This window comes from Pelodiscus sinensis, unplaced genomic scaffold (genome assembly GCF_049634645.1).
Source record: "Pelodiscus sinensis isolate JC-2024 unplaced genomic scaffold, ASM4963464v1 ctg79, whole genome shotgun sequence".
Lineage (NCBI taxonomy): Eukaryota > Metazoa > Chordata > Testudines > Trionychidae > Pelodiscus > Pelodiscus sinensis.
In genome coordinates this window covers 168,732-195,746 of record NW_027465938.1, presented here as the reverse complement: position 1 = coordinate 195,746, position 27,015 = coordinate 168,732, and the positions used below count along the sequence as shown (strand labels likewise).

General features: G+C 45.5%; 1 protein-coding gene across 2 annotated transcripts in view; it reads left to right on the top strand.

Annotated features, from left to right (window-relative positions):
• Window positions 1–799: 799 nt before the first annotated feature.
• Window positions 800–27,015, top strand: part of LOC112546742 (rho GTPase-activating protein 42-like) — a 105,691-nt gene continuing 79,475 nt past the window's right edge. The window contains exon 1 of one of the 2 annotated variants that reach the window (XM_075917089.1): window positions 800–1,440. In XM_075917089.1, the coding sequence (XP_075773204.1) occupies window positions 1,287–1,440 (154 nt within the window). In that variant the 5' untranslated portion in view covers window positions 800–1,286. The remainder of the gene's footprint in view (window positions 1,441–27,015) is intronic. The other variant, XM_075917088.1, reaches the window with a different exon arrangement.

Below are 27,015 nucleotides of genomic sequence, written 5' to 3'. Positions count from 1 at the left end.
TGGTTATTCAGAGGCACAGAGCTCCTGACTGCCACAGCTGCTACCTCAGCTTCGGTGGTGCTAAGGGGCGGCTGAGGCCCTACCCCTGGAGGGAGGCACAGAGCCACCCTCCACATATTGCTTGGGGGCCTGCAGAAGCTGTTGGCTCCAATGCCTAAGCCTGAAGATTAGTACATGAGCCTGCTCCTATAGTCACAGCAGGTAAGTGCCTTCCAATTTAGGAGCCCTCAGCCATTTCACCTGCAGGCAGAGTGTGCTATTCCCACTCATACTAGTCTCTTCTTTGGATCATCAGAAATATTTGGGGTCAGGAAGGAACGTTCCCAGGTCAGACTGGCAGAGACCCTGGAGAGGGAGGGGTTGGTCTTCCTCTGCAGCCTGGGTCACTTCAGGTTTAAATTACTGTAAATGGTGGCTTCTCAGATATAGCCCGGCTGCCCCTCTTTTATACTGGCTTGGTGGAGGGGCAGCCGGGCTATATCTGACTGGACCCATTGCACAATGGGGGTGCTGAGAAGCACTGCACCAAACTGTAAGCCCTGTATAGACTGAATTCACTTCTAGCCAGGGAGTGCAGGAGCACCCCAAGCTCCTTGTCCTAGGAATGCCTGGACGTGATAGTGCAACCTCTGTGCTGGGGTGCAAGGCCGCTCACTCATACCTGGCCTGCCCACCACTCTACCACGGCTGTCCTAGTCCCTGGCTCCCGCCCTCTCCTGCCTTGCCAGAGGGCCCAGAAAGCGAGAGGCCAAAGGCCGCGTCTGCATTGGCCACGTGGGCCCTGCTCCGCGCAGCAGCCCGTGCGCTCTCCCTGCCGGGCAGGGCGGGACACAGGGCAGGGCGCCCTCGGCGCGACTGGGCGGGGACTGACTGGCCGGGCGGCGCAGCCCCCGTCCCTCCTCCCCGGCGTGTGTGCATGCTGGGCTGGGAGGCGGCTCCCCCGGCCGGGCCAGGGGAGGCTCAGATTCAAGGAGGAGACGGAGCCGAGCGCTGCCGGAAGCGTCTAAGCGACAGCAGTGGCGCTAGCCCGGGGGAGCCCGCAATGCCCTGGAGGGACTGTGTGAGCAGCTGACAGCACCTCAGAAGCGCTGCTGTACCCGCCGCCCGCTTGGCTCCGCGGCCGGGCCAGACTCAAGGGGGCCGGCTCCTGCGAGAACAAACTTCCCCTGGGTGGAGAGGGGAACGCGCTTTCCTGGCTGCACGTTCCCCTCTGCTCCCCCCCAAGCCTGCTCTCTGCTCAGCCTCGCCTGCCCTCTCCGCCCCTTGGCAGCGGGGCTGCTGCTGCCATGGGGCTGCCCACTCTGGAGTTCAGCGATTCCTACTTGGACAGCCCGGATTTCAGAGAGCGTCTGCAGTGTCACGAGATTGAGCTGGAGAGGACCAACAAGTTCATCAAGGAGCTGATCAAGGACGGCAGCCTGCTCATCGGGGCCCTCCGGAGTGAGTAGGGGGCAGTGCGAGCCCTGAGAAGGGGGAAAGTGGGAAAGCCAGGGCATATCTGGGGCGGGGAGAGACTGGGGTGTGTATGAGAGAGAGACGCTTCTTTTGTTTGAATGGATGTAGGGAAAGGGCTCCCCTGCTGGCAGCCAAGACAGAAAGTTTGCTAAAGTTTTTGTCCCCCACCTCCTTATCTTCAGGGAGGTAGATCAAAAAATGCGGGTGAGACTTTCAGTCTCCCTTGTCACTTTTTATGTCTTTTTGCACAGGTGTGTTTTAGGGCCAGGTGATAATTGGAGATTTCAGACTCAGCTCATTCCCGATTAATTCAAAATGCTTTAAGAGCAGAAAGGCACTTTAGATAACCATTGGATTCCTTTAAAGCTGCATCTGTGTGCAGCACTTAAAACATGCATGGGTAAGGCTGCTATGTGGGAAATGTTCCCAGCAAGTAAGGGGACTATGTCCAGCTTGGGCTTGTGGGGATCAAAATTTAGGTGGTGTGATAGATGAGAGTTCATAATGATTTTTTCAGTAATTGCATTCATCAGTAAGTAACGGGTATTTTGAAGTGGTGGTTCTAAACAGCAATGGACATTTTTTTATATTAAATGGCCAAATTAGCAAATTGAATATTTTGTACTATTTCTGGTTTTGTTGGTATATTTCTTAATGGATGCTTGTTTATTAAATGTAATCTGTATAGTTTTTTTACTTCAACATAGCTATTTTAGGAAGATAGTGAAGGAAGTAGTCAACTAAATAGTTTAATATGCCAGTTTCCTTGAAGTTCTGTGGGTACTTTGAGTGCTGAAGGGTGCTCTGGATGGGATCTGGGAAATGGGCCTCTTGCTAGAGCTGAGTCTGAAGAATGTAAAATGAACATTAAAGATTATTTCTGATGTTATTGCTTCAAGTTTGCATCCTCCCAGCCATTGTCATCCACTTCTTATCATTTAGTCAGACCCCATGATCCCTTTTGCCTGTTGGTCAGAGACATATTTAGTCAGAGAAATTACTTAACCAGAGTAGGTGATGTCATACAGTTTTTTCTCTTAAATGTCACATCTCCATCATGATGCACTAAGTCTTCACATACATTTTTTCTCAAAATGGTTATTTAATATTAATAAAAGCAAGTAATAGCAGTATCACTGAATCTAGCAAGCTGTGAGCAGGTGTTATAAGAAGCTTCCTATACACTGTTTCTAGCGAGATGACATTTTGCTTCATTGCCCAAAGCAGGATTTTAACTTTCAAGTATTGTAGGTGGGCAACAGGGTTATTGACAGTTTCTGTTGCTCATTATAGGTATAATATAGGTAAGATATTTGTATTTATATAAATAAAACAATCAGAAGCTTTGGTTATATGTACAGATACACCTAAATACTGCACACACATCTACTTCTAGGATTAGTTTGTATCTAAACCCTTAATTTTATGCATGTACAGCTGAGCTAAATTTACAGCCACACTTAATGCCTGAAATGCATATCCTCAAATGCTCTATCTTCATTTATGTAGAAGAATGTGCAGGTATATATAGCCAGGAACTTGGATGCTACAGATTAGCTAAAGCTTATTTTGTTAGTTTATAGATTAACTTTAGATTTGGCCTGTGTTTAAAAGAGGAAATTTCAAAGAAATAAATCACCAGTCATAAGTTTCATAGACTCTAAAAGTGAGAGAGAGCAAAGGTTGTATTACTTCTTGTCAGCATATCATTTTTTTCTCTATATATGGCTTTGACACAGCTAGGTAAATAAAAGTATATGAAGTAGTAAACCTGGCAAAACCAAACTGGCCCCGATCCTGTGTGATGTTGATACAACTTTCTGTATCAGTGGGTGTTTAGTGAATTTCTGAACCAGGTTAATTTGTGTTCACATCTGGAATTGCCAGGTGTTTTCCTACTTATTTTAGGGATGTTAAAAAGCAGTTAATTAGGCAACTGAAAATCTTAGTGGTTATACAGTTTGCTCTGCATGGGGAGCAGCTTGTTGTTCCCTAGGAGCTTGTGTGCATTGGAAGTCTGCTTTTAAGCCGGCTCCGGGCACATACTGGCTCCCGCCTTCTGCCCAGCTCCTGAGGAGCCAGCTGCTAGCCCATGCCTCTGCTTCCATAGCAGCAGTTACTGTATTAGAGGCAGCAGCAAGGTTCAACATCCGGCTTACTTGTAGCCTTTGCATTCATGCACCAGCTCCCGCTGCCACTCCAGGCTTCTGATACAGTGTAACCGCTGATAAAAAGGCTTTTAAGCTGGCTCCTGGCCCCACTCCCAGGAAGCTGGCTGCCACCCCATGCTGCAGGCTCTGATACAGAGCAAGTAGTGCGGGGTGACAGCTGGCTTCCTGGGAGTGGAGCTGGGAGCTGTCATGTAACTGTTGTTATTCATGGTTCTCGGTTAACCATTTAAACAGTTACATTATTACATCCCTAGCTTGTTTGAAACTAAATAAAATGTGAAGAAGAAATTTCTCCTTATCTGGATGATCTAATGAGGGCAGAAGTGGATGGTGTTATTTAGATACATAAATGTTTGCAAGAGGCCAAAATTAGTGTTTTAAACTTCACATACGTTAGTAGTCGCACAAGTTCAGTGCTTGCAGGATTGACATGTTACACACACATTTTCAGCCACTTTGCTATTCTCTGAGGGGGAAAATACAAGATTAAAATTTATATCTGTTCCACAAGTCTTAATTAGCTTAAGAGCCTTATTTAAGAATTTCTTTCTTGTTTGACATCACTTAGTCATGGTACATATACTTTCCGGAAGTGCTCCTTGCTGTAGCATTGCTGAGTCCTCCATAACTGAGATATTTTATCTTCTCGAAAGAATTACCACTCTCCTCCTGGTTCTCATTCAAATAGCTTGCTGTTGTTGACCAGGTGGAGAAATTGGACTCCAGGAGAGTAGTGCCAGGATAACTTAAAACAAAAGTTGACTTAGAAAGTGTCTGTGTTCATCACTGACTTGGGGGGGGAGGGGCAAAATTTGTCATAGTACCCCTGTGTGGATTTTCATATAATGGAGAGCTTGCAAAAGCATTACTATTACTCTGGCAAATACCAGTTTACAAGAACTGAAATTCTCATGTGGAAGGAATATTTCTTTAGAGGTCTTTTGGCTTGGTTATATGCATTAACTATTTTGTCTTAGCTTTTAAAATCAAAGCAATGTTTTGCAAGGCTGTTTTGTACAAGTTGAAAAAATGTAATCAAACAGCTGAGTAAATAAATTATTGTAATGATGGACTCTTGTTTTGGTCTTCAAGCCCTAACAGTTTGTTATGCAATTTTGGAGAAATTTTCATTTACTTTGCTCCATGGTTTCTTTGCTGAACTAGTTCAGGTTGGACCTCGCTGATTCAGCACCCTAGGGACCTGACAGATCCCGAATGAGGGGATTTGCTGGACCAGGGAAGGTCCTTCACCTTGTGACCGTGTTGCGATTAGTCTAGGGCTCCAGCCTGCCCCCATTGCTGCCTAAGTCCACCGGGGCTCTCACCAGCCCCGCTACTGCTGGGGCCGGAGCTCCACAGCGAGACCCGCGCAGCTGGGGCAGAGCTCTGCAGCCGCCTGGCTCGGCAGCTGCGGCTGGAGCTCCGCGGACCAGGCCAGAGCTCCCTGGTTGCCACTGGGACTGGAGTTTCCCAGCCACTGAGCCAGAAAGCAGCCAGAGCTCTAGGGATGGGTTTGGAAGCACCCTGGCTGCCGCTGGGGTTGGAGCACCCTGGCCAGGGCCAGAGCTCCACGGCCACTGCCAGGCTACAGCTCTTCAGCTGCTGGGGCCAGGGAGCTCGGCTGGGGCCAGAACTCCCTCCCATACCACCCGTCCTCTGCACCCCCCTCCCCAACTCTGGGCTCCGGGCTGAGTCGCCGGTGAGCTTATGGCGATCCTGCCCTCCCACCAGACCTCCTGCTTCCTGGGCTTTGTGGTCCAGGAACATCTGTGGTCCATGCCAGACCACGGATGTTGCTGGACGAGGGAGTCCTGGGTAAGGGAGGTACAACCTGTATTAATATTCTCTGATATTTAGATATTTTCTAAGAAATTGGTTACAAGTAGAACTATATGAAACTCAGAAACTTTGGATTTCCAGAGTTTCAATGAATGTTTATGTACCTCTTCTTTGCTTTTTGTTTTAATCTTTTAAAATTATGTAGATTGCATGTGGATCTGTATGTTGCCTTGCTGTTGTTTAATAGGGTCCTTTCTGGGAAGGAAGAAAAATGAATACTCAATGCACAGCCTACTGAAGTGTATGGGAATCTTTTCATAGACTTCACAGGGTTTTAGGGTAGGTCCTTCCTTAACAATATGCAGGAGACACAGCACTTCTTAAATTGAAAAGAATAGAAATACATCATCCTTTTTCTTATTTTCCAGTTATCTAAATCCTAGGTGTTGCTTGTAAGTCTAGATATACAATTTTCACGTGGAAATAAAATTTTGAAGTTAAGTCCTTTCCCATGATTAAAATGTCATAGAATGATCACTTACTAGTATAAACTGTAAAAACATAGTCTTAGAAAATCTCTGGTAGGATGCCTGTATAATGTTAAAGGTGGGAAGAATGAGTTTAGCTTTTAATGAATGTTTTGTGTAATCATGGAGTGCTCTGAGGCTGACTTAAGTTAACATTTCTTATTACAGCCATCAACACAGCTGTGTTCTCTGTCATTTTGAAAAGTGCTGATTTCCCAAGTAATGCAAAGGTCCCTAATATTCTAGTATATGAGGTCTGGAAAATCTGTTTGGGTGCATTTACACTGCACCTGTAGGTTGAAATAAGATATGCAAATTGAGCTATGCAAATTGCGTATCTTATTTTGATCTAATTTTGAAATAACTTATTTCCAAATTTGGCGCTGTCTACACAGCACCAAATTTTGAAATGAACTGCTATTCCGAAATGTCCCTTAACCCTCATGGAATGCGAGTTCCAGGGATATTGGAATAGCGAGTCCCTTATTTAAAAATCTATTTCAAAATAACGGGCTGGTTCAAAAGATCCAGAATAGCTATTTTGAGTTACCTCTGGTACTCCAAAATAGTGCCGCAGTCTAGACGTACCCTTAGAGTGGTGTTATCTGGATAGATGTCATATCATTAGCAACTTCTCCTGATCCCTTGATACATTCCGTTGCCTGCACGTAAACCTGGCTTCTTGAGGCTTTCCTCCAATAGCATAAAGTTGCTGGTGAATAGTGTTCCCTCTAAGATTTTCCATGTTTGGGCAGGTTGAATTTTCTTTTGGGCAAGTTTAAAAGTCTTGTGTGCAACACCAATATTGAGGTAGTATGTGGATGTGTACCCACGAGTACAAACGAAAACCGTAGATATAAATATATATTTTAAGTAGCCCATAGTTGTGGAAGAAAATGTATTAAAACAGGGATAATTAACAAGCAACAATGCTTATGATTATTTAATATGAAATCAAATACAAAGAAAATTAACACTATCCTTGGCTGAACAAGTGGGTTGTGCCCATGAAAGCTCATTACAGGCAGTCCCCGAGTTACGTGGATCCGACTTATGTCGGATCCGCAGATACGAACGGGGCTTTTCTCGTCCCGGAGGACTGGAGCGGCGGGACGCCCAGAGGCGCTGCAGTCCCGCCGCCCCCGTCCTCCGGGGTGAGAGAAGCTGCTCCACGTCTCCCTGGTCTGCTGGGGGGGAAGCCCCCCCCAGCCGACCAGGGCGACGCGGAGCAAAGCCGCAGAGCAAAGCCACGGAGCAAAGCCGCGGAGCACGCCTGCAGCGGGACAACCCGGGCGTGCCTGGACTGTCCCGCTGTGGGCATGCTCCAAGGCTTTGCTCCCCGTCTCCTTGGTCAGCAGACCAGGGAGAAGGAGCAAAGCCGTGGAGGACGCGGGCGGTCCCGTCACCTGCGTCTCCCTGGTCTGCTGGGGGGGGGGGTGCATCTAGTGCCCCCTCTCCCCCCTCAGCAGTGGCTGAATCAGGACGCCTGGGGCAGAGCAGCTGGGGTGCTGCTGGGTTGCTCCAGTAGCGCGGAGGAGCTGCGCTACTGGAGCAACCCAGCAGCATCCCAGCTGCTCTGCCCCAGGCGTCCCCAAGTCAGCCGCTGCTGAAACTGACCAGGGGCTGACTATAGGAAGCCCGAGGCAGAGTTGCTCTGCCCCGGGCTTCCTGGAATCAGCCGCTGATCAGTTTCAGCAGCAGCTGACTTGGGGACGCCTGGGTTTCTTAAGTTGAATCCGTATGTAAGTCAGAACTGGCGTCCAGATTCAGCCGCTGTTGAAACTGATCAGTTTCAGCAGCGGCTGATGCCAGTTGCGACTTGCATACAGATTCAACTTAAGAACAAACCTACAGTCCCTATCTTATACGTAACCCGGGGACTACCTGTATTCTGCTTATGTATTTTTGTTAGTCTAAGATGCTACAGAACCATTGTTGGTTTTTTTAGGTACGGGTCTTACCCGTCTATGCCTCTGAGACCTTGGAGTACATGTATCAGCATCCTTTCTAACAGACAGATTCATGTTTTGAAAATCTTGCAAATAAGATTTCATCCTACAAAACAGCTAGCATCACACCTAGTACTTGCTGCTTCTGACTCATAAGAGAAGGAACTCTAAGGGTGTATCTAGACTACATGGCTCCATCGACGGAGCCATGTAAATGAGTGTATTTGGCAAAGGGAAATAAAGCGGCGATTTAAATAATCGCCGCTTCATTTACATCAAAATGGCCGCCGCGCTGTGCCGATCTGCTGATTGTCAGCACAGCATGGTAGTCTAGACGGGGATCAGCTGACCCCATAATGCTTTGTCGTCAGATCCTTTATGCCTCGTGCAACTGTTAAAAGAATCTTTCTTTCGTACCTTAAGCCATGAACATAAGGTTGGACAATAATTTTTGATGGGAAATTTGGTAAGTGGTTGAGGGTCACACTCTTCCATCATATTAATGGAGGAGGTACGGGGCTCTGGGCTGGAGGTTGGGGTAAGGGATTGGGGTTTGGGATCTGGGAATGGGTTTGAATGAAGTAGGGGATCATAGCCTGGGGCAGTGGACTGGAGTGAGGAGGGGGTGCAGGGCCTGAGAGGGGGCTGTGACATGGGGCAGGAGTGCAGGAGGTGGTGCAGGGATTTGGGTGGTGACCAGGGATAGTGGATTGAGGTGCAAGGTCTGAGAGGGGGTTGTGACCTGAGGAGGAGTATAGGAGGGGATGCAGTGTCTGGGAAAGTATATGAGGGTTGGAGCAGGGGTGTAGAAGTTTTTGGTTACATGAGGTAAGAGGGCAGAGGGTTGGGGAAGGGAAGGGCTGGGGTGCCAGAGGCAGGCTCTGGCTGGGAGATCTTATCTGGCTCCCAGCCAGAGCCCAGCAGGTTCCTTAACAAGGGTCCCTGACTTCCAGCCCTTGTATGTGCGCAGAGGAGCTGCAGGAGTCATGTTTATTGCTCTAAACTGAATACTGTGAGCCCCGGGGATGAGGAAGGAGGGGCATATCACATGCTACCTGTCTTGCAAACAGACAGCTGCAATTGGTTGAAACTGGCAAATGGGAGCAGCTGGGGGTGGGGGCAACATGAGAAGCCTGTCTCCCCTCTTTCCAGGCTCTCAGTGTTCATAAACACACACGTGGCCCTGCACCTGGCTTTCCTGAGTGCTCGGCGGGATGGCGTGGGGCAGGCAGGGAGCTGGCTGAAGCTCTCGTGGCTGGATCCGGCCTGCAGATCATCTTTTGCCCAACCCTGAAGTAAAGGCTGGAGCCAGCTTCTCCATTTATGGCAGGTAGCAGCTGCTGCCGCTGCTTCTGCTTCTCTGAGACAGTGACTGCAATGTGCCTCCCCCTCCCCGCCCCCACGGTCCCAGCCAATCAGCTGAGTTCCCTGACTGTGTAGCTAGCTCTGAACCTCTGCGCAGGGCTCAGAAAAGGGCTGTGTGCCTATGCAGGCGCACAGCTTACAGGGAACCTTGCTGATGAGCTCAGCTCAGTTTGATGGCAGCTTGCATATGGCAGCTTGCATACTAGAATATTGTATTTCCAGAGAATCATAGAACACTAGAACTGGAAGGGACCTCGAGAAATCATCAAGTCCAGTCCCCTCCCCTCATGGCAGGATGAAGCATGATCTACCTGATAGATGTCTTTCTAATGTGCTCTAAAATGTCTCCAGCGATGGAGATTCCACAACCTCCCTAGGCAATTTATTCCAGTGTTTAACCACCCTGACTGTTAGGAAGTTCTTCCTAATGTCTAACCTAAACCTCCCTTGCTGCAGTTTAATTGCTGCAGTTTAATCCTGTTGCTTGTTGCTTCTTGTTTTATCATCAGAGGCCCACAAGAACAATTTCCCCCTCCTCTCTCTGACACCCTTTTAGATACCTGAAAATGGCTATCATGTCCCCTCTCCGTCTTTCCTTTTCCAACTAAACAAGCCCAATTCCTTCAGCCTTGCCTCATAGTTCATCTTTTTTATACCTTTAATCATTTTTGTTGCTCTTCTCTGGACCTTCTCCAATTTCTCCACATCTTTCTTGAAATGCGGTGCCCAGAACTGGACACAGTACTCCAACTGAGGCCTAAGCAGCGCAAAATAGAGCGGAAGAATGACTTCTTGTGTCTTGCTCACAACACTCCTGTTAATGCATCCCAGAATCATGCTTGCTTTTTTTGCAACAGGGTCACACAGTTGACCCATATTTAGCTTATGATCCACTATGACCCCTAGATCCCTATCTGTAGTACTCCTTGGACAGTCACTTCCCATTCTGTATGTGTGAAAGGGATTGTTCCTTCCTAAGTGGAGTACTTTGCATTTGTCCTTATTAAACTTCATCTTATTTACCTCAGACCATTTCTCCAGTTTATCCAGATCATTTAAAATGTTGACCTTATGCTCCAAAGCACTTGCAAACCCTTCTAGCTTGGTATCATCTGCAAACGTAATAAGCAGGGCTCGACAAGCAGGGCTCGACAAACAACGTAATCTACTCGCCTGTGGAGAGTAGATTACACCCTGGAAGAGCTGGCGCAGTGCGATATGCGCAGGCGCAGAGCGCAGAACCGCGCGGCTGGTGAGTGGGGCTCGCCACTGCTCGGCGAGCTCTGTTAATAAGCGTACTCGCTATGCCACCATCTGAATCGTTGATGATGATATTGAACAGAACTAGAGCCAAAACAGACCCCTGCTCTGTTTTATAGTCCTCAAGCTAATTTCAGAATTATCTTACAATCTGATTTGAGGCTTCAGTACAATGGGATATTTTACTCCATCATTATCATAGTTTACCTAGGGCTGCAGCTCATTTTGTTCCCTTTGTAAGGGTTCACTTTATATGCATATGACTATTTCTGTTGTCAAGATAATAGACTCCTTTGAAGGGTACCTTTCCAAAGATTTAACTTTTTATATATTGACAATAAAGATAACGTAGGCTCAACATGCACTATTCTTTGATAGAGGGTTACTTTATCCTTTCTGCTAACTTGTGAATTGAAGTGACACTTATTTATCTTGTAATTTAGGGGGAGGGGAACCCACTCTGTTTCTGGTCCAACTAGAGTTGATAAATCTCATGGTTTATTTGATCTGATGTGTTCCTGAGGCACCCATTCAGAAAAGCCTTTAAACTCATATTTAACTATAAAGCATGTACCTAAGTGCTTTTCTAAGCAAAGGTGGACTGCTGAGCAGAGGTTTAAATCTTCCTTTCTCAATTATTCTATCTTGTTTTCAACTGAAAAATATCATCTATTCCCCCCCCCCTTTGTTCCCTGCCCCCTTTGTTCCCTGCATACCTCTTAGTTTCTTTCCTTAATTATTGGTTTTATGGGGGAAAAAATAAGGATCTCAATCCCAATATTTCTTCATGCTTCTCTTTTCAGTAAGTTCAATATATAGTCTACTTAATTTTTACTAAAGTAAAGCATTTCAAAAGACAGTGAATATAAGATTAAGTTGTTTAATGTTAAAATTAGGGATGTTAGATACCGAATAGTTTAATAAACGTGTAACCACACCAAATCTTAGTGGTTATGAGGGATGTAAGTGACTAGTTGACTATCCAATAATCATAAGCTTATTGGATGGTCAAGTAGTGACTCGAATAGTTGCTCCCCCCCCCCCCAGCCTCTATCAGAGGCAGCAAGGGGGTGGGGAGCAGGTGCTGGTGCTGGGGGGAGCTGGCTTAAAAGATGGTTCCCCCCAGCACCATCTCTGTAGGGGACAGGGGAGGTAAAGGCGTAGCAGGGGACTGGGCATGAGCCGGTAATCAGCTGATTCCTGGCTTGCGCTCGGTCCCAGTTGCCGCGCTTCAGCCTTTTAACTGTATTAAGAGCCTCAAACCTCTTAATACATTTAAAAGGCAGAGCCGCAGAGAGGTTAGCTCCTGGGGCCAGGAACTATCCCTGCTGTAGCTCTACAGTTTCCACCCTTATCGACTTGTTGATGGAAATCCATCGACTAGTCGATTAGTTGATTAAATGCAATTTAACATCCCCAGTGGTTACATGATTATTCAGTAGTCCTGGGGGATGGGGCCGGCAGCCAGTGTGCTCCGGCCCCACTCCTGGGAAGCCCCCTTCCACCCTCCACTGTTGCTGCCTGTATCAGAAGCAGCAGTGCAGGGCGGCAGCAGCCCCTGTCTGTGGGGGGGCCTGAGCTCTCTGCGGACAGAGGCTGTGCCGGCATCCCGCCTGCTCCTGCCAACTACTGCATTGCAGGGGGAGGGGAGGGAAGGGGCTCCATAAAGCTGGTGCTTCTCTCCGAGCACCTGCTCCTGCCTTTCTCTCCTCCCCTCTCCCCCACTGCCTCTGTGGGAGGCAGTGAGGGGCGCCAGGCAGCTCCGCAGGAGGTGATATGCGCAGGGAGCCAGCCTGCTTCCTCTGTGTAGCAGGTCCGGTCCCGCCCCGCCCCAGAGGGAGAGTGTGTGTGTGTGTGTGTGTGTGTGTGTGTGTGTGTGTGTGTGTGTGTGTGTGTGTGTGTGTGTGTACGTACACATTAGGATTAACTGATAAACTCAGGGTTATCAATTAATCATTTAAACGACTATCCACTAACATTCTTAGTTAACATCTATTACTAATCTACTGTTATGGCACGTTAATAAAAATTTAATTATTTTTATGCAACTGACACACATAAAATACAAGTAATGACTTCTTGCTGAGTAAATTCTCTACCATTCCTATCCCTTTAACTTGTGCCACTCTACCTGTCTCATGCCTTGATTAACATAGCTATAAGTACTTGCAGACAGAGCTAGGATTACATTTTACTTGGTTTGAGTGCGTGCAGTTTGAGTAGATTTGCAGCTGACTTGAATGGAGTTTCACCTGCTTAAACAAATGTCTCTGAATTTGCTCCTGTAATCCAGTAGAAATAATACTATCCAACTGACTCATGAATTCAGAAAAAAATATTAAAGTTTTTGAAACAGTCCTGTCTTCCACTTAGAAGAATTAGTAGTCTTAACAAGCAATACATCTTGGAAAGGCCATTAGTAGTATAATTTTCCTGATGTGGAGGCTTACTTAGCCTGAAAAGAAACTGGCCCATAAATGGAAATGCCAGCTCCTTCAGATGCATTTTTTGTTTGTTGGACTGGAATTTTATGTATCTTCCACCCACAAGTCTCTGCCTCAAAACCCTTGCAGAGTACATGCCAAACAGCTAGTTATTTCCTTGTTGTACAAACTAATAATTAAACGCAGTGACGAATTTAGCTTTGTATGTGAAAAGCTTAGTGGGATTATTAGGCTGGAGAAAACTTGAGCAAAATATTACAAAATTGAAACTAACAAAGTGGTCACTATCTCCCTTGGAGATTTTATTTAAAGATTTATATTTTTCGACAATGATTGTATTTTCCCATGTATAATGATATGTGTGCTTCTGGTGCCAAGAGATGTTTAAATACTTCATTTCTAGATTCTAGCTACAGAAGCAGTAAATGACTTCAGCAAGTTATACTTACTAGCTTTGGAAGCAGTCTTTTATTTTTATTATTTTTAGGGTTTTTTAAAGCAAATGTTTGGTCCACTGATACTTAGTATTCTATGAGAGAGTTAGTGTAGCAATGGTACACCCGGCTTTTTCCTCAACTCATTTTAGTTTTGTTGCTGAAAGCATCATGTATGACTTCTGTTTGATAGAAGATTTGGAAAAAATAATATATATGGACGTGTATAAACAGGTTTCCCTAGAGAGTCTTATTTCATTAAAGTATTTATAATGCAAACATATGACTTACTGTCTGCTAGGACAGGGTGGACCTCTCTGGTCTGGCATCCTGAGGACATAATCGGTCCTTGATGAGGGCTTTTGCTGGACCAGTGGAGGTCATATTTGGCCCCCTGCTACTGGCCCTCCTCCCAGCCTTGAACTAGTCGCTGGCCTCCTGGCCAGCTCTCCCTGGGCCCTGCTGCCCTGCTGATCCCCACATCCCCTTCCCTGCTATGCTGGGCAACCCAGCTCTCTGCATGCTGGGCTCCTGGTCACACCGGGCAGACGTGCTGTGGTGCACCTGGCTCTTGGCTCTGCTGGGCAGCCCCATGGAGGTTGTGCTTGGCAATCCAGATAAAGCATGCCTGCAGGCTCTTAGTACATTTAAAATGCAGAGCTGTAGTGGGGTTAGCTCCCAGGGGTGGTGCAAGTGGGACTGGGATGCTGCAGTTCTGCTCCTGCCCTGCCCCCCTGCACTGCGGAGATGGTGCTGGGAGGATCCGGCTTTTAAACTGGCTCCTCCCAGCACCTGCTCCTGCTCCCTTGCCCTCCCCCCCTCCTGCTGCCTCTAACACAGAGGAAGCAAGGAGGGGAAGTGCATTAGTTGACTCAGCTACCCAATAAGCATGTGCTTATTGGGTAGTCAGCTAGCTCTACTCCTTTGCATCCCTAATTTAGTCATATTCCTATTTTTTTAAAATCTTTCGTTGTGTTAGAATATGTTGAATTATACACTTTTTATTTACTAGATGATGAGTAATTTTAACTTGGGATTTACTCTGTATGGATGAAAAATTAATTGAAAGTGCACAAAGTATTTTTTTATTAAACTATCGTAAGTGTGTTGGATACATAAGAAAAAAAGTGTAGCAAAGTATATTTAGCATTTAAAATGTCAGTAACTGATTTATTAAACACAGGAAGTAACTGTGGCTAGTGAAGTGAACTGATTGTTTCTGGGCATCATATCCTTCAGAATTTTAGAACTAGGAGAGTTCTTCCTCCACAAAGGATGCTGGAACATGGGAAACCAGGGAGCCATCGACCCAAGGCTAAGGCCTTCCACTTTTTACTGGTCGTAAAAATGAGTGATGATGTGTGGGGATGGAAAGCAGCAGGTGGGGCCTGGAGGCTCTGGGAGGAGAGGTGGCCCGAGGGGCGGGGGGGGGGGGGGGGAAAGAGAAGATTCTACATAGATATGGGGCTGTGGTTCAGGTGCCTGTGGCTCCCTCCACATTTAGAGAGTTTCTGGAACAGCTGAGGAAAAACTAGCTATTTTACATTTCCAATTGGTTTCTTAACACTGGTCAAACTAGTCATTGAACTTAACTAGTTGAATAAATTGAAATGAAGAAGCTATTCTCTCGTCTTCAAAAAATGCTATGATGTAAAATGTAGTTTAGTACTTCAACAGACTGGTTCTAGGTGCTTGCTGCTACTTGGCAGCAAATTTTGCACTGCTTACTATTTTTTAATTTAAATGAATTTTTAATAAATCCATAATAAGTTTAGGTCCTTGCACAGGTTTTAAATTTCAAATAAGTTTTACATTCAATAAGTTTATTTAAAGAATTAAACTATACATTTAATTTAAATAAAGGATCTGATTTATATAAAATAATCAACATTTAGGTCCACAATGTCAGTTTTTCAGTCTTGGAGAGAATGATTCCTCCATGGTGTAAAAGTGTACTATGCTAAAATGATGTAATTTGAGTGTACTACATGCTGTGGTTTGAGTATCTAAGAATCCTAACCTAGCAATCTTCCCTTCCCCCCACTTTACTGAAGATTTGGCATCCAAAATCTCCCACAGATTCAACTTCCAGGAGCTTGAGGATTACTCCTCAAATGCAAATATGGCAGAGAAGAATGTGTCCTCTTCTTTCATAGAAGATACATGCAGACAGAGCTGGACCACGGTTTCCTGGGTACCTGGGTCGAAGCAAGAAGTGAGGTTCTCTTCACCCCTACTGTGTGTGATTCCACCCCTATTCTTCCCCTTCTGCCTGCAGCTCCATCCACTATCCTGCCCCGGTTCCACCTAGGATTCTCCCATTATTTTATCCCTTCTCTGCAGCCAGTTACCTGTTTGCTTCTTTCTGTCTCCACCCTGAGACTGGAGAAATTCTGTCCCCCACTGTGGCCTTGAGCTACATTGGGAAGTGAGAGCTCTCCCAGCCCTGTGTCTGCAGCATATAGTGAGAACTCCTCAAGTCCCAGTGCCACAGCAGGGATCCAGGGTGCTGGGGCTTCTTCTGCCACCAGCCATGCTTCTGAAGGATACAATGGTCGGGACACGAGCTTCTCTCATGCTGACTGCCTGGAGTTGGAGAGCAGAGTAGGTAGGGCATCCTGCTACAACTTCTGCAGGGAGAGGGATGAGATGCTGGGGGTTTCCCCTGCTGCCCTCTGTCAGGAATGAGGAATGAGGGTGGGAGATACTGGGGTTTTTCATTGCTGCCCAGGGCTGCTGCTAGGGAGCAGAGTTGGTATTTGAGTAATTTCCTGGTATTGCCTGCCTCCCTATGGCCTCAGGTCTGGGTTTCTGCTGTCTGGTAGGTGGTGGTGATGCCTTCTGCTGCTTGGTGATGGATTTTTCTCAGGGTTCTTGGGAACAGACTCAGTCAGCCCAGTGGCTAATCTGCCACTTCATGTTGAACATCAGTCCCATCAGGCAATAATTCAACTTGAGCAGCATGTTCTCTGATTGGATCAAGATGAAGAATTTTGTCCTGGGTCCTGGGGTCACTTCAGGTTGCAAATCTGCTAAAGACGAGGGAACTGTATTACATATTGCACTTACTGTATGGTGGGTTTCTTTATGCTTAAAACTCTGAAAAAGCCAGTTTTTAACCGACTCCCTGCGCATACTAGTTCCCACACAGCCACCTTCCCCTCTTCCCCACGCTGCTGCCTCTGTATCAGCACAGGGAAAGGGGGGCAAGTGGGAGCTGGTGCTTGAGGAAAGTCTGTCTGATACAGAGGAAGCAGTGTGGGGGTCTAGAAGGCGGTTCCGCAGAAGCTGGTACATTCAGGGAGCCAACTTCTTGCTGTGTGTAAATGTGTAACCGCTAAAAATGTCAATGGTTACACATTTACCAGAATAAATGCATTTTAACATCCCTAGTTAAAATTAAGTTCAAGATCTAAGGAACTTTCTTTTGTTTCAGGTAGGGATGTTAAAAATGCTCGTAATTGGGTAATCGTATTGTGACGTCGCGTTGGGGATCCCCCACCTCCTGCACCCCCGTAGTGGCACGAACGGACTCCACCAGCCAGTAGAATAGAGGGAGTTTATTGCTTTTCCAGGATACAGCACAGCATAAATGTAATTCGGTTACAGGGCTAGGCCTGTGATGCCTCAGCCCCCCTTGAGATGGGGGAGACTGGGCCCTTAAATCCCAGCCCCCTTGCTCAGGCTGTTTCCTCCACGATTCCAGACAGCGACTAAAACCCCTCTCTTCCAGCCCTGCCCCCCAGCTAGGTGTTGGTCTCCGCTCTCCTTCCTTTGTCTCCCTCCCTGGGAGGCTGAGCCTGGGTGTCTGGGTTAATACACATTTGGGAGAGTCAGTGAGACTCTCCCATCACAGCGCAGGGGGACCCCGGGTCACAGAGCAGACAGCACCCCCACTACGCCACACGTATAACCTCTGAAAATCTCTCTGGTTACATGCACCCACAGTGAGGTGCAGCAGCTGGCTTCCGCCAGCCGCCCCACTCCTGGGGATCTGGTTGCCACTGCCTCTGATATAGAGCATGAGGTGCAGCTGGCTCCTGCAGTCCCGCCCTGATACAGAGCCAGCAGCACAGGTTGGGAGCCTGCATGTAATTGTGAACAGTGACTGATAAGCCCAGGTTTATTGGTTAACCATTTAAATGGTCATACTTTTACATCCTTTGTTGCTGGGGGAAAATACCATTTGATCAAGTGTTTAAAATGTAATGATTTGATTCCATAACTCGTAGGATGAAATTGAAGCTGAATAGAGAATAAAATTATCGTATACTGAGGTTCCCCAATCTAATGCCCCTCTTTGTTTGGTGAGAGAGATTTTGGATCCTTCCTAAGTACCATAGCAAATAGTTTTGCTTTTTTCACAGAAAGGACCATGTAATTTAGGAGCAGCCACTGTTTGGTAAAACAAGAATTGCATGGAGCAGGACTGCTTGGAAAACGAAATTACCATTTAAGGGAAACAAGTTATCTGCATCTCCAGCGGAGGACCAAACACAGTAATGATGAATGAGTAAATTATAGGTCTCCTCTGTGCTGGGGATTTGCCTCAGTTACAATTATGGCCATTGGTGGCCAGACTTTTAATATATACGCCTAATGTACACTAGCTAAACTGTAATTCTTACCATTGTGGCTAATTGGCTTCAAGCAGAGATGAGTTGTGTCCCGTCAAATTGCTGCTTATAGCAGTCTTGTCTCTCTGTGCTGGGGGTTTGCACTGATGGTATTTGAAATCCCCAGCTAATCAAGGCCTTGCTTGGCAGGTAGTCTCTGGCTGAGATAAGACAATTGAGAAAACTTATGGTGTTTTTTGTATTCTCTTCTCCCCTGCCCCCATCCGCACTGGACCAGAAGCATTTATTTTTTTCAGATAAAATGTGGGAGGCACTCTCCTGTTTACTGATTTGGAAACTATTGGCTTAAAGCTCTGATATTTGGGGACTAAGGACATCTTTCTTCAAAGACTAAATTGGCTCATAAATTGCTAGCAAGTGTGCTGGTGACTTACTGTTCTGGAAAAAGATTGCTCTAAGCACACAGTTAATGTTAAAAATTAATTTAAAAAAGTCCCTAGTTGTCTATTTGCCCTGTTAAAATATTCAAGGTAGTCATGCAGCTCTATGAAAAGAATATTTTCACTAGTGCATGAAGAAATACTTTAGTTAGACTTCAGAGTCCATCAAGTAAAATTACTTGTAAGGGTTGCAAGTAGGGAAGGATTTGGAAGCTGTCCTCTGGGGAATTTTGAAACAACTAGGTCTCCAGCTACAGTGAAGCTTTACTGGAGGAAATGTGTAAAATTCCTTATCTTTGGGAAGGAACAGAAGTCATAAAACTGAAAAACAAAGTACAAGTCTTTTTGTATAGTTGAATCTGCAATGTACAAAGGGAATATATGTAAAACCAACTTGTTTGTATAAAATATATATGTCCAAATACATAAAATAGTGTCAAGTTTATTCTCTCAGATATGATCGATGCAAGTTATTTAGCATGTTTCAGTTTGTATGGAAATTATGCCTGTTTATCATAGTGAGAGATGTGTGAAAAGTAGTGCTTCTTTGTGGAAAATTAGAGAAGACTTGACATGCTCTGTGGGAGAACTTACTGCTTCTAAGAACCCCTGTCTGGTTGGTGACATATTCAAATATGAGGCCTAATTCTTTGAGGAGCTGTTTACTCTCAATTATTGAGAATTGAGGATGCATGCCATCTCACAGGATTTTTTGAACTGTATTAGATTTGTCCTTTGTCTGTGAAATATCCTTGGTTGTTATGCTGATGGTTGCAATGTTCGTTACATAGCCCAGAACAGATTTGAAACTGATCTGCTCCAAAAGTGCTGCTCTCCATTTGCTGTGCAAAGAGCAATACAGGACTTCTTGCTGTGTCAGTCAGGATTAAACAATAATAAAATCAGGAAGAAAAATCCGCAGGGGTACTTTACTATTAAGTATATGTGGCTTATCAAAAAATAATGAAATCCAGTAGAGTGAAAGCTGTATATCATTATTATTTTTTGCACCTTACTATCCAAGCCTTCTAAGAGAACCAAAAGCTACTGCAGTTATTTCCATAGCTAAGAGAATGTTTAAAAACAGATATTTTGGCTTATGTAACTCTGTGCAGGTATTACTGAGTGGGTGTATTTTTATAATATGGCACTAATATCGCAAATCCACTTTTCCTTGGATTACACTACGCAACTTGATGTAATGCAACTTCTCAAATTTATTTCTCTTTGATAGCTAGCAGCACATTTTGAGAGTTCCCATATTCCACAGTTCTGTTATTAGTTTTCATTATCTAAAATATTATTGTTAATGAAATGTGTGTACTTTAAATTTGCAGTCCTTTTCAGCTAATTTGCTTCAGTGTCAGCCACACGTCCAGAAAGAGACTATGCCCACTGCAGCCTTTATGAGAATGTGTCTTTTATGTGGTAGCTGGAAGAAAAGTGACAGGCTTCTTGAAGGGCTTCTTTGCTAGAATGAAGAAAAGGGGGAAAGATTACGGGAATGGACAGAAAGAGCAGGATGCAGTTGGCCAGATCAGCAACACAGCATTGCCCTTCTTGCTGACTGGAAAAGTAGGAGGCATGTTTTTTACCTCATGCAGTTGTGTAGCTGCCTTCTCTACCAAGATAGGGCTGGTATTTATAGCATAGGGAAATAAGTTGTCTGGGAAACAGTGATTCCAAAAAAAGGCATGGGGAGAAATGTTCTGCTAAACTTTTCCATTTGTATGTAGGGATGTGAATAGTTATTTGGTTAACTGGAAGGGACTGGAGCAGCCCCCTGCGGGTAAGGGGCTGCTTCCACCCGGTGGGGCATCCATCTGCAGTGGGCCTGGCCTGGCATGTCGCAGGCAGCAGTGCTTCAGCCCGGCTGTGCTGGAGCAGTCACCTCCAACTGCTCCTGTTTAATTGGTTAACTGCTTAAAAAATGTTTAAATCAATTAACTAAATGGGATTTTACATCCCTATCTGGGTGTGGATTTTTTTCCATCCATGTGCAGAATAAATTTTTATGTGCACTAAGGCATGTGTGAATGTGTACCACCAGTACAAATAAAACACATAACTCTGGGCACTCTGCTAATCAGCTGGGCAACATTTGAATCTCTCCTGAGTGGCTGCACAAGCCCACAGCTTACAGGGAACACTGTTGGGGAGTCATGGTGGATAGTCAGCTCTAAGGGGTAAAAGTGGTACATGAATATAATGGCAATAGGAAAGTCATTTTTAGGCATAAAGGATTAGATTTGTATGTCAGTAAACACCAACTTCATCACACAAAGTAACAAAGCAGTATTCTCCCTGATGATCAAAATCTACATGTAGGTAAACTAAGAAAAATGCAGATTGAGAACTTAAAGCTTTAGATTAAAGCTTTAGACCAGGGGTGGGGACCCTTTTTTGGGTCAGGGGCCACTAACCCATAGAAAATCAATGGTGTGGCCCCCAGACTGAAAAGGAGAAAGACAGTCTAGTAGATTTTGTACACTTCAGCCCCCAGAGAGGTAGCACCAGCATGGGCTCCCCAGTGCTGGGGCGGGAGAGGGGATGCTGAGCTTCAATGAGATCGGTTGGTTTATCTTATTAAGAAGGTGGTTCAGGGGTGGTTCAGCAATTATTGGGCCTGCAAATGTACCTTAATTGTCAGTTTAACTGAAAAACTGTGTGAAAGCTGTTAACTTTACAGGTTCAATAACCTATAATGACAGATATTCATTGGGAAAATGCAAAAAAGAGATGGACTGAATTGGTACAAATAAAAATATAATTGTACAAATGCATTTCAAGGACTGTGTTAAGATCAGGTCTGGTAAACAAGAACAGTGTGAGATTAAATATGGTTTATTGGAAATTAGGTCTAACTGATGGACAAGATAATGAGGAGATGGACTATTCTGTCCATCTCTCACTTCTTTTGGGGTCCTTTAAAAAACAGAGACCTTGGGGGAGGGCTGGATACTATGATGCTGGCTGACTGAAAGGAAGGGGTGCAAATAGTGGCTGACTGAAAGATAAGAGAAGGGAATCAGCAAGCTTGACCGTAATGGCTTCCACTGGCTCTTGGCCATTCTTGTCTTAATCCTGAAAGTCGTTCTGTTAAGGACTAGTCGACTGTCCGATAAGCAAATGCTTATCGGATAGTCGAGGCAACTAGTTGATTTCTCTCCCGTCCTTGCTGCCTCTATATGAGGCAGCAAAGTGTGGGGGGGGGGGGAGTGGGGGAAGGGCTACTTAAGAGCAGCAGCGCAGCATGGAGCCTATTCTCAGGCTCTGTGTGGCACTGCCATTTCAAAGGGACAGTGCCACTCAGCTGATCCCAGGTTCTGTGCGGCACTACCCCTTTGAAATGCTGCTGCAACATTTTAAAGCAGCAGCACCATGTGGAGACCGAGTTCAGCTGGGTACTCCCTAGCTGACAGCAGGCTCCCTGCAGCATTTCCGTGGAACCTGGAGTCAGCTGGGGAGTCCCCAGCTGATCCCAGGCTCTGCGCGGCACTGCCACTTTGAAATGCCGAGCGGAGACAGGGATCAGCTGGGAACTCCCCAGCTGACCCCAGGTTCTGGGGAAATGCCGCTCGGAGCCTGGGATTAGTCCCCAGCTGACCCCAGGCTCTGTGTGACATTTCAAAGCAGCAGCGCAGCATGGACCCCAGGCTCCATGAGGGCAGTTTCGCTTTGAATGCACAAGAGCCCCCGCTGGGGACTCTTGTAAGTTTCAAAGCTGGCCTCTAGGGCTCTTGTGCATTTCAAAGGGTAAGCGCCCTTGTGGAGCCCAGAGTCAGCAGGACTTCCCGCTGTCCTTGGGCTGCATGCGGAATTCTGCATTCTTCCTTTGAAATGTACAAGAGCCACTGGGGGGTTGGGAGGGGCGGCAGAAGAGGCTCTTATACATTTCAAAGGAAAAATGCGGAAGTGCCTAACAACTAGTCGAGTAGTCAATGGAATTTCCATCAACTACTCGACTAGTAAATTACTCATTAGTTAACATCCTTAGTTCTGACCAGATTGGGCCAGAAAGAGAGACCAGATTACAATACCAGCCATTGCTAAATCCTGATCACTACCTGATATGCGACTTCATCTCTACTTCCCAGCCCTCATGTGTCCTTTTCCTTCCTTCCCTTATTTTTTTTATTTTTCCTATGTCTCTCCTTTTTCCTTTTGTCTAATGAAAGTCTGACTTAGCTGGCCTAGACTGCATATTTTTACAACAGTGCTGTAAGCTTGTCATCAGAGAGGCAACTGAATGCAAAAGAGTTTAGTGCTAATACTAATTTGACAGATTTTGGAGTGGCTAATAAAGCTATGGGCTGTGCCTGTGTTTTTCCAGCAGTGAGGTTGCAATTGAGAGACTACAAAAGAGACAGAAACTGCATTATTTTTTATCTTTGCTGTTCCTTTATTTCCCCTCCTCTCTATATATTGTTTTGCTTTGCCTTCAAGAAAAAGGGATGGGACATTAACTACAGCAACAACTGCTCTAGTCCATCTCGGGTTGCTGCTTCTTTGTTCCCCAAAAAGTCAGTTACTGCTGTCTTTATTTAGTGATGTTAAAAAGCGGGTAATTGCGTAACTGGTAATTTGTATGGATCAAATATTACTTGGACTTCTCTTCTAAAAAATATGCCACTTGTCAGAATTTGAACACGGAATCCTAAAATTTGTAATGAACGAATACTAGCAGTGACTAAAAATATGAATCTAAGTAGTTACATTTCCATCCTTGGAATCCTCCCTGACACTCTGAAGAGTGTATTCTGCTCCCTGCATCCATTCTTTTGGGATTTTCTTCTATGTCACTCAGATTTTACACAGTACTGTAACTCCACTGAAATAAATGAAATGCCATTGTGAATCGGGCTGTGTGTATTTTGATGACCTCTTCTAGGTGAAGTGACAAGAACTTGCTTAGAGCCTGACAACATTATTGAATGAGCAGCAATATGGCCTGCTGATTGAACATGGCGGAGGAGAGCGAGGTACTGGAGTATTGTAGTATTCCCAGTCACTGTCAGCCCTGTAATCAGCAAACAGAAGACTTTTACATGTGTTTTATTAAATGATCACGTTGAGAGACATGGATTCAGCAAAGCATTTAACCAGATACCTAATATAAAACACACGTAGTCTCGTTCAAATCCATGGGACTACTTGTGTGCTTAAAGTTAGCCATGTGCTTAAAATTAGACCCATGCTTAAATATTGTATTTAGTTTTGGGACGACTTTTTTATATTCTTCTGTTTATTTGAAGATTATCCTCTTGGTAACTTATAGCAAAACAACTACGTTTCTGATTTCTTCACAAATTAGATATTATTTTATACATTTGTTAAAAGTTCAAAAACTCCATTTTAAATGAGGCTATATGGGCATAAAAGTCAGGATGATTTCGATAACTGTGTTTCACTAAGGGCATGTCTACACTGCACGCTTATTTCGGAATAAGCTATTCCGGAAGAAATACTCCAAAATAGCTTAGTTCAAAAGAGCATGTCAACACTACAAATGCCCATCGAAATAGCGCTGATCTATTTCGAAATAGAGCATCCACACTCACTGGATGCCGAATCGCATTTAAGGCCACCTGGAAGCACTTCAGGTATGGCATCAGGACAGCAGTTACTTCTGGGGCTACAGAGCAACTGGGCTTCCCTCTGAGCTGTGCACATAATTTGTCCCACAGTGATGGTGTCCCACGGGGGGGACTTGCATCCCTGCCCACTGGAGGAGACGGGGGTAGGCTGTTGGGGGCAGAGGGAGGATGTGTGTGAGTGGCCGACCCTTCTGAGCCTCAGCACGCTGTCCCCAGGAAGGGTGCTGCCCGAAGCGTGTGGGTATGCCTGTGTGCGGCACTCCTGAGTGTGTTTGTGTCTCTCCTAGTCCCCAGCCACCTTCTAGTGGTGGGTTGTGGTGGGAGGGTGTCCCACTCCGATGTCAGGAATATGGCAGGCCCCCCCAGACCCTGTGAGCAATACTTCTGGGGCTACAGGGCACCCATGTGCACAGACTTCTGTGCGATCCCCAGGTTACGAAGGATGAGCAAGGAGTGCACCTCAGCCCTTTGCAGTCTGCCACCTCTGCGTGTGCGTGTGCGTAAAAATGACACTCATCCGATGGTCCTTTCCTGGCCTCTGATGATGCCTGGGAGATATCCACAGAGTGCAGGTACCTGCTTCAGGGTAAGCATGAGGTAACTGGCTTGCGGGCATGGAAATGGTGCTGGCCTCGTCGGGCTCCTTCTCCTCCTCCTTCTCACTGTCTGTGCCCCCCTGGGAGGGCGATGATAGGCGTCTCCACACCTGAGTCCACTATGGGGAGGGAAGGGACTACTGGCCCCCAGGATGCGATGGAGCTGGGAGTAATATTGGCATGTCTGAGGTGCCACCCCGGAGTGGGAGCTGCGCTCCCTGGCCCTGGCATATGCCTGCCTCAGCTCCTTAACCTTCATCTGCACCTGCTTCTGCGTGTGGCTGTGGCCATTGGTGGCCAGGCTATCAGTCATACAGCCATAGATGTCGGCATTCCTGTGCCTGATGTGGAGATCCTGGAGGTTTTCCTCCTCACTTCAGACCTCAATGAGGTCCAGGATATCCGTACCAGCTCAGGAAGACGCACCTCTCTTTCGGACCCTGTCAGGGTCCTGGGAGCTGCCTGAGGCAGTGCTAGCAGCTGTGGCAGGCTTGACTGGAATGATGGGCTCAGACATGGCAGCAGGGAAGGCTGTGCAGGATCCTGCTGTGTGTGGCACAAAGTGAGCAGGGCCTGCTTTTTGCCACAAGCCCTTTCCCTTCTGCCTGTAGCTCTAAGTCCTGCAGGGGAAGGGAAGCCATAGAGTTGTGATGAGTGTGGACAGAGCAGCCAGCAGGGCACCTGTGGGATTTCCTTGAGGTCTCTTATTTCAACATAACTCCAGCCGCCCTGTCTACACACACACTATTCTGAAATAGCTATTTAGGAATAGGCATTATTCCTCATAGAATGAGGGTAACAGGATCCAGAATAAGCTGCCTGTTATTTCCAAATTATTTTGAAATAACGGACTTGCTGTGTAGATTCTTGTAAAGTTATTTCGTAGACATGCCCTAAGTGACTGATCTATATTAGGGAGCATAGTTTTTTTATGCAGACATACAAACAGTGCAACTTGCTGTTTGCAAGCCTCTATATTTTAGTCATTGAATCTGCATTTTGCTCTGCATCCTGAGGTCAAATGATAAGTTCAAAATATAGTTCATGAGCATGGGTGAAGGCAGTTTGGTAATGTTTCCTGTTTAAACAGCCCTGAACTTCTGTAGTTATGCTGAGGGATTTCCCGATTTACCTGGTAATTTAGAATTTTGAGTTTGTGCTAAAGTTTGACTCTTCATGTAGTTTTCTGAAGGTACCTTTATCTGCATCTTTGCTGGGTGATGTAACAGATTTGCTTGTTGTTCAAATAAAGAGGTAATGTGTACCTAAAATCTAGGAAATTATTAGTAGAATTACAAAGTAGAAAACTGCAAATAAACAAGATATTTCAGAGACCATGTAACATATTTTAACAGGACTGAATTTTATGCTCTTCCAATATATCTTTGGAAAACCAGGTTCCTTTATAAACTAACATCTCTTCTTCCTTCCTGCCCTATTGGGTAAAAAACCCACACTTATTCTATACTGATGGCACATTATAAAATAACGAAGGGGTGAGAGATCCGCTGGATCATTTGCTTCATCATCCTGCCAATTAAGGATTCCCTTAAAACATATCTTCTGGTGTGGTTCCATTCCAGTTTTAAATAATACTAAGCTACATCTACACTACAGCCTGGATTGGCACGCTGTGATTGATTGATCCACTGGTGATCGATTTAACAGGTCTAGTGAAGACCTGCCAGATTGACAACAGATTGCTCTCTGGTCAACCCTGTTACTCTACCTTGGATGAGAAGAGATAGGAGATAGCCCACCTCCGATGTAGACCCCACAGTAACTCTACTTACGTAAGTTGACTCCAGCTATATTACTCACATGGCTGGAGTTGTGTAGCTTAAGTTGACTTTCTGCTGTAGTGTAAATATAGCCTTAGTGTTCTTCAGAGCCTTGCAAGCATCTTTGTTTTTTAGTTATCATCTTTCAGTCTTACTACATCTGTTTCCTGATCACCTGCTGTCCTATCAATCACAGAGCCTCCAGGTAACATGGACCCTCTGACTCCAACTCCACTGAGTCAGACATTATCTGACAAACATTTTAATTACAAATAATTGATGCCCAGATTCTCCCCCCACCATCTTTATGCTTTCAGCTAATACAAAGAATTGGTGTTTTGTCATTACCACAGACTATTTGGTTACATAGTCTTTGAAGTAATTTGGTGGTCTCCTCAATAGGTGATCACACTGGAAATATTTATCTGTTTCCCTGTCACTGAATGTAGAATACTGATTGTCTGTAGCCATCTCCATTCCCCATTGCTGTTGAATTCCGTTCGTTTCCCATCCTCTTCCAGCACATTGGGCTCTGTACCCATTCCCTTGTTTAACACTCATTTATGTGAATTATTACAAAACACCTCCATGTGTAACTGTGTTTTATATCAGGAGTTTCTGGACCTATGTAAACAAAAGG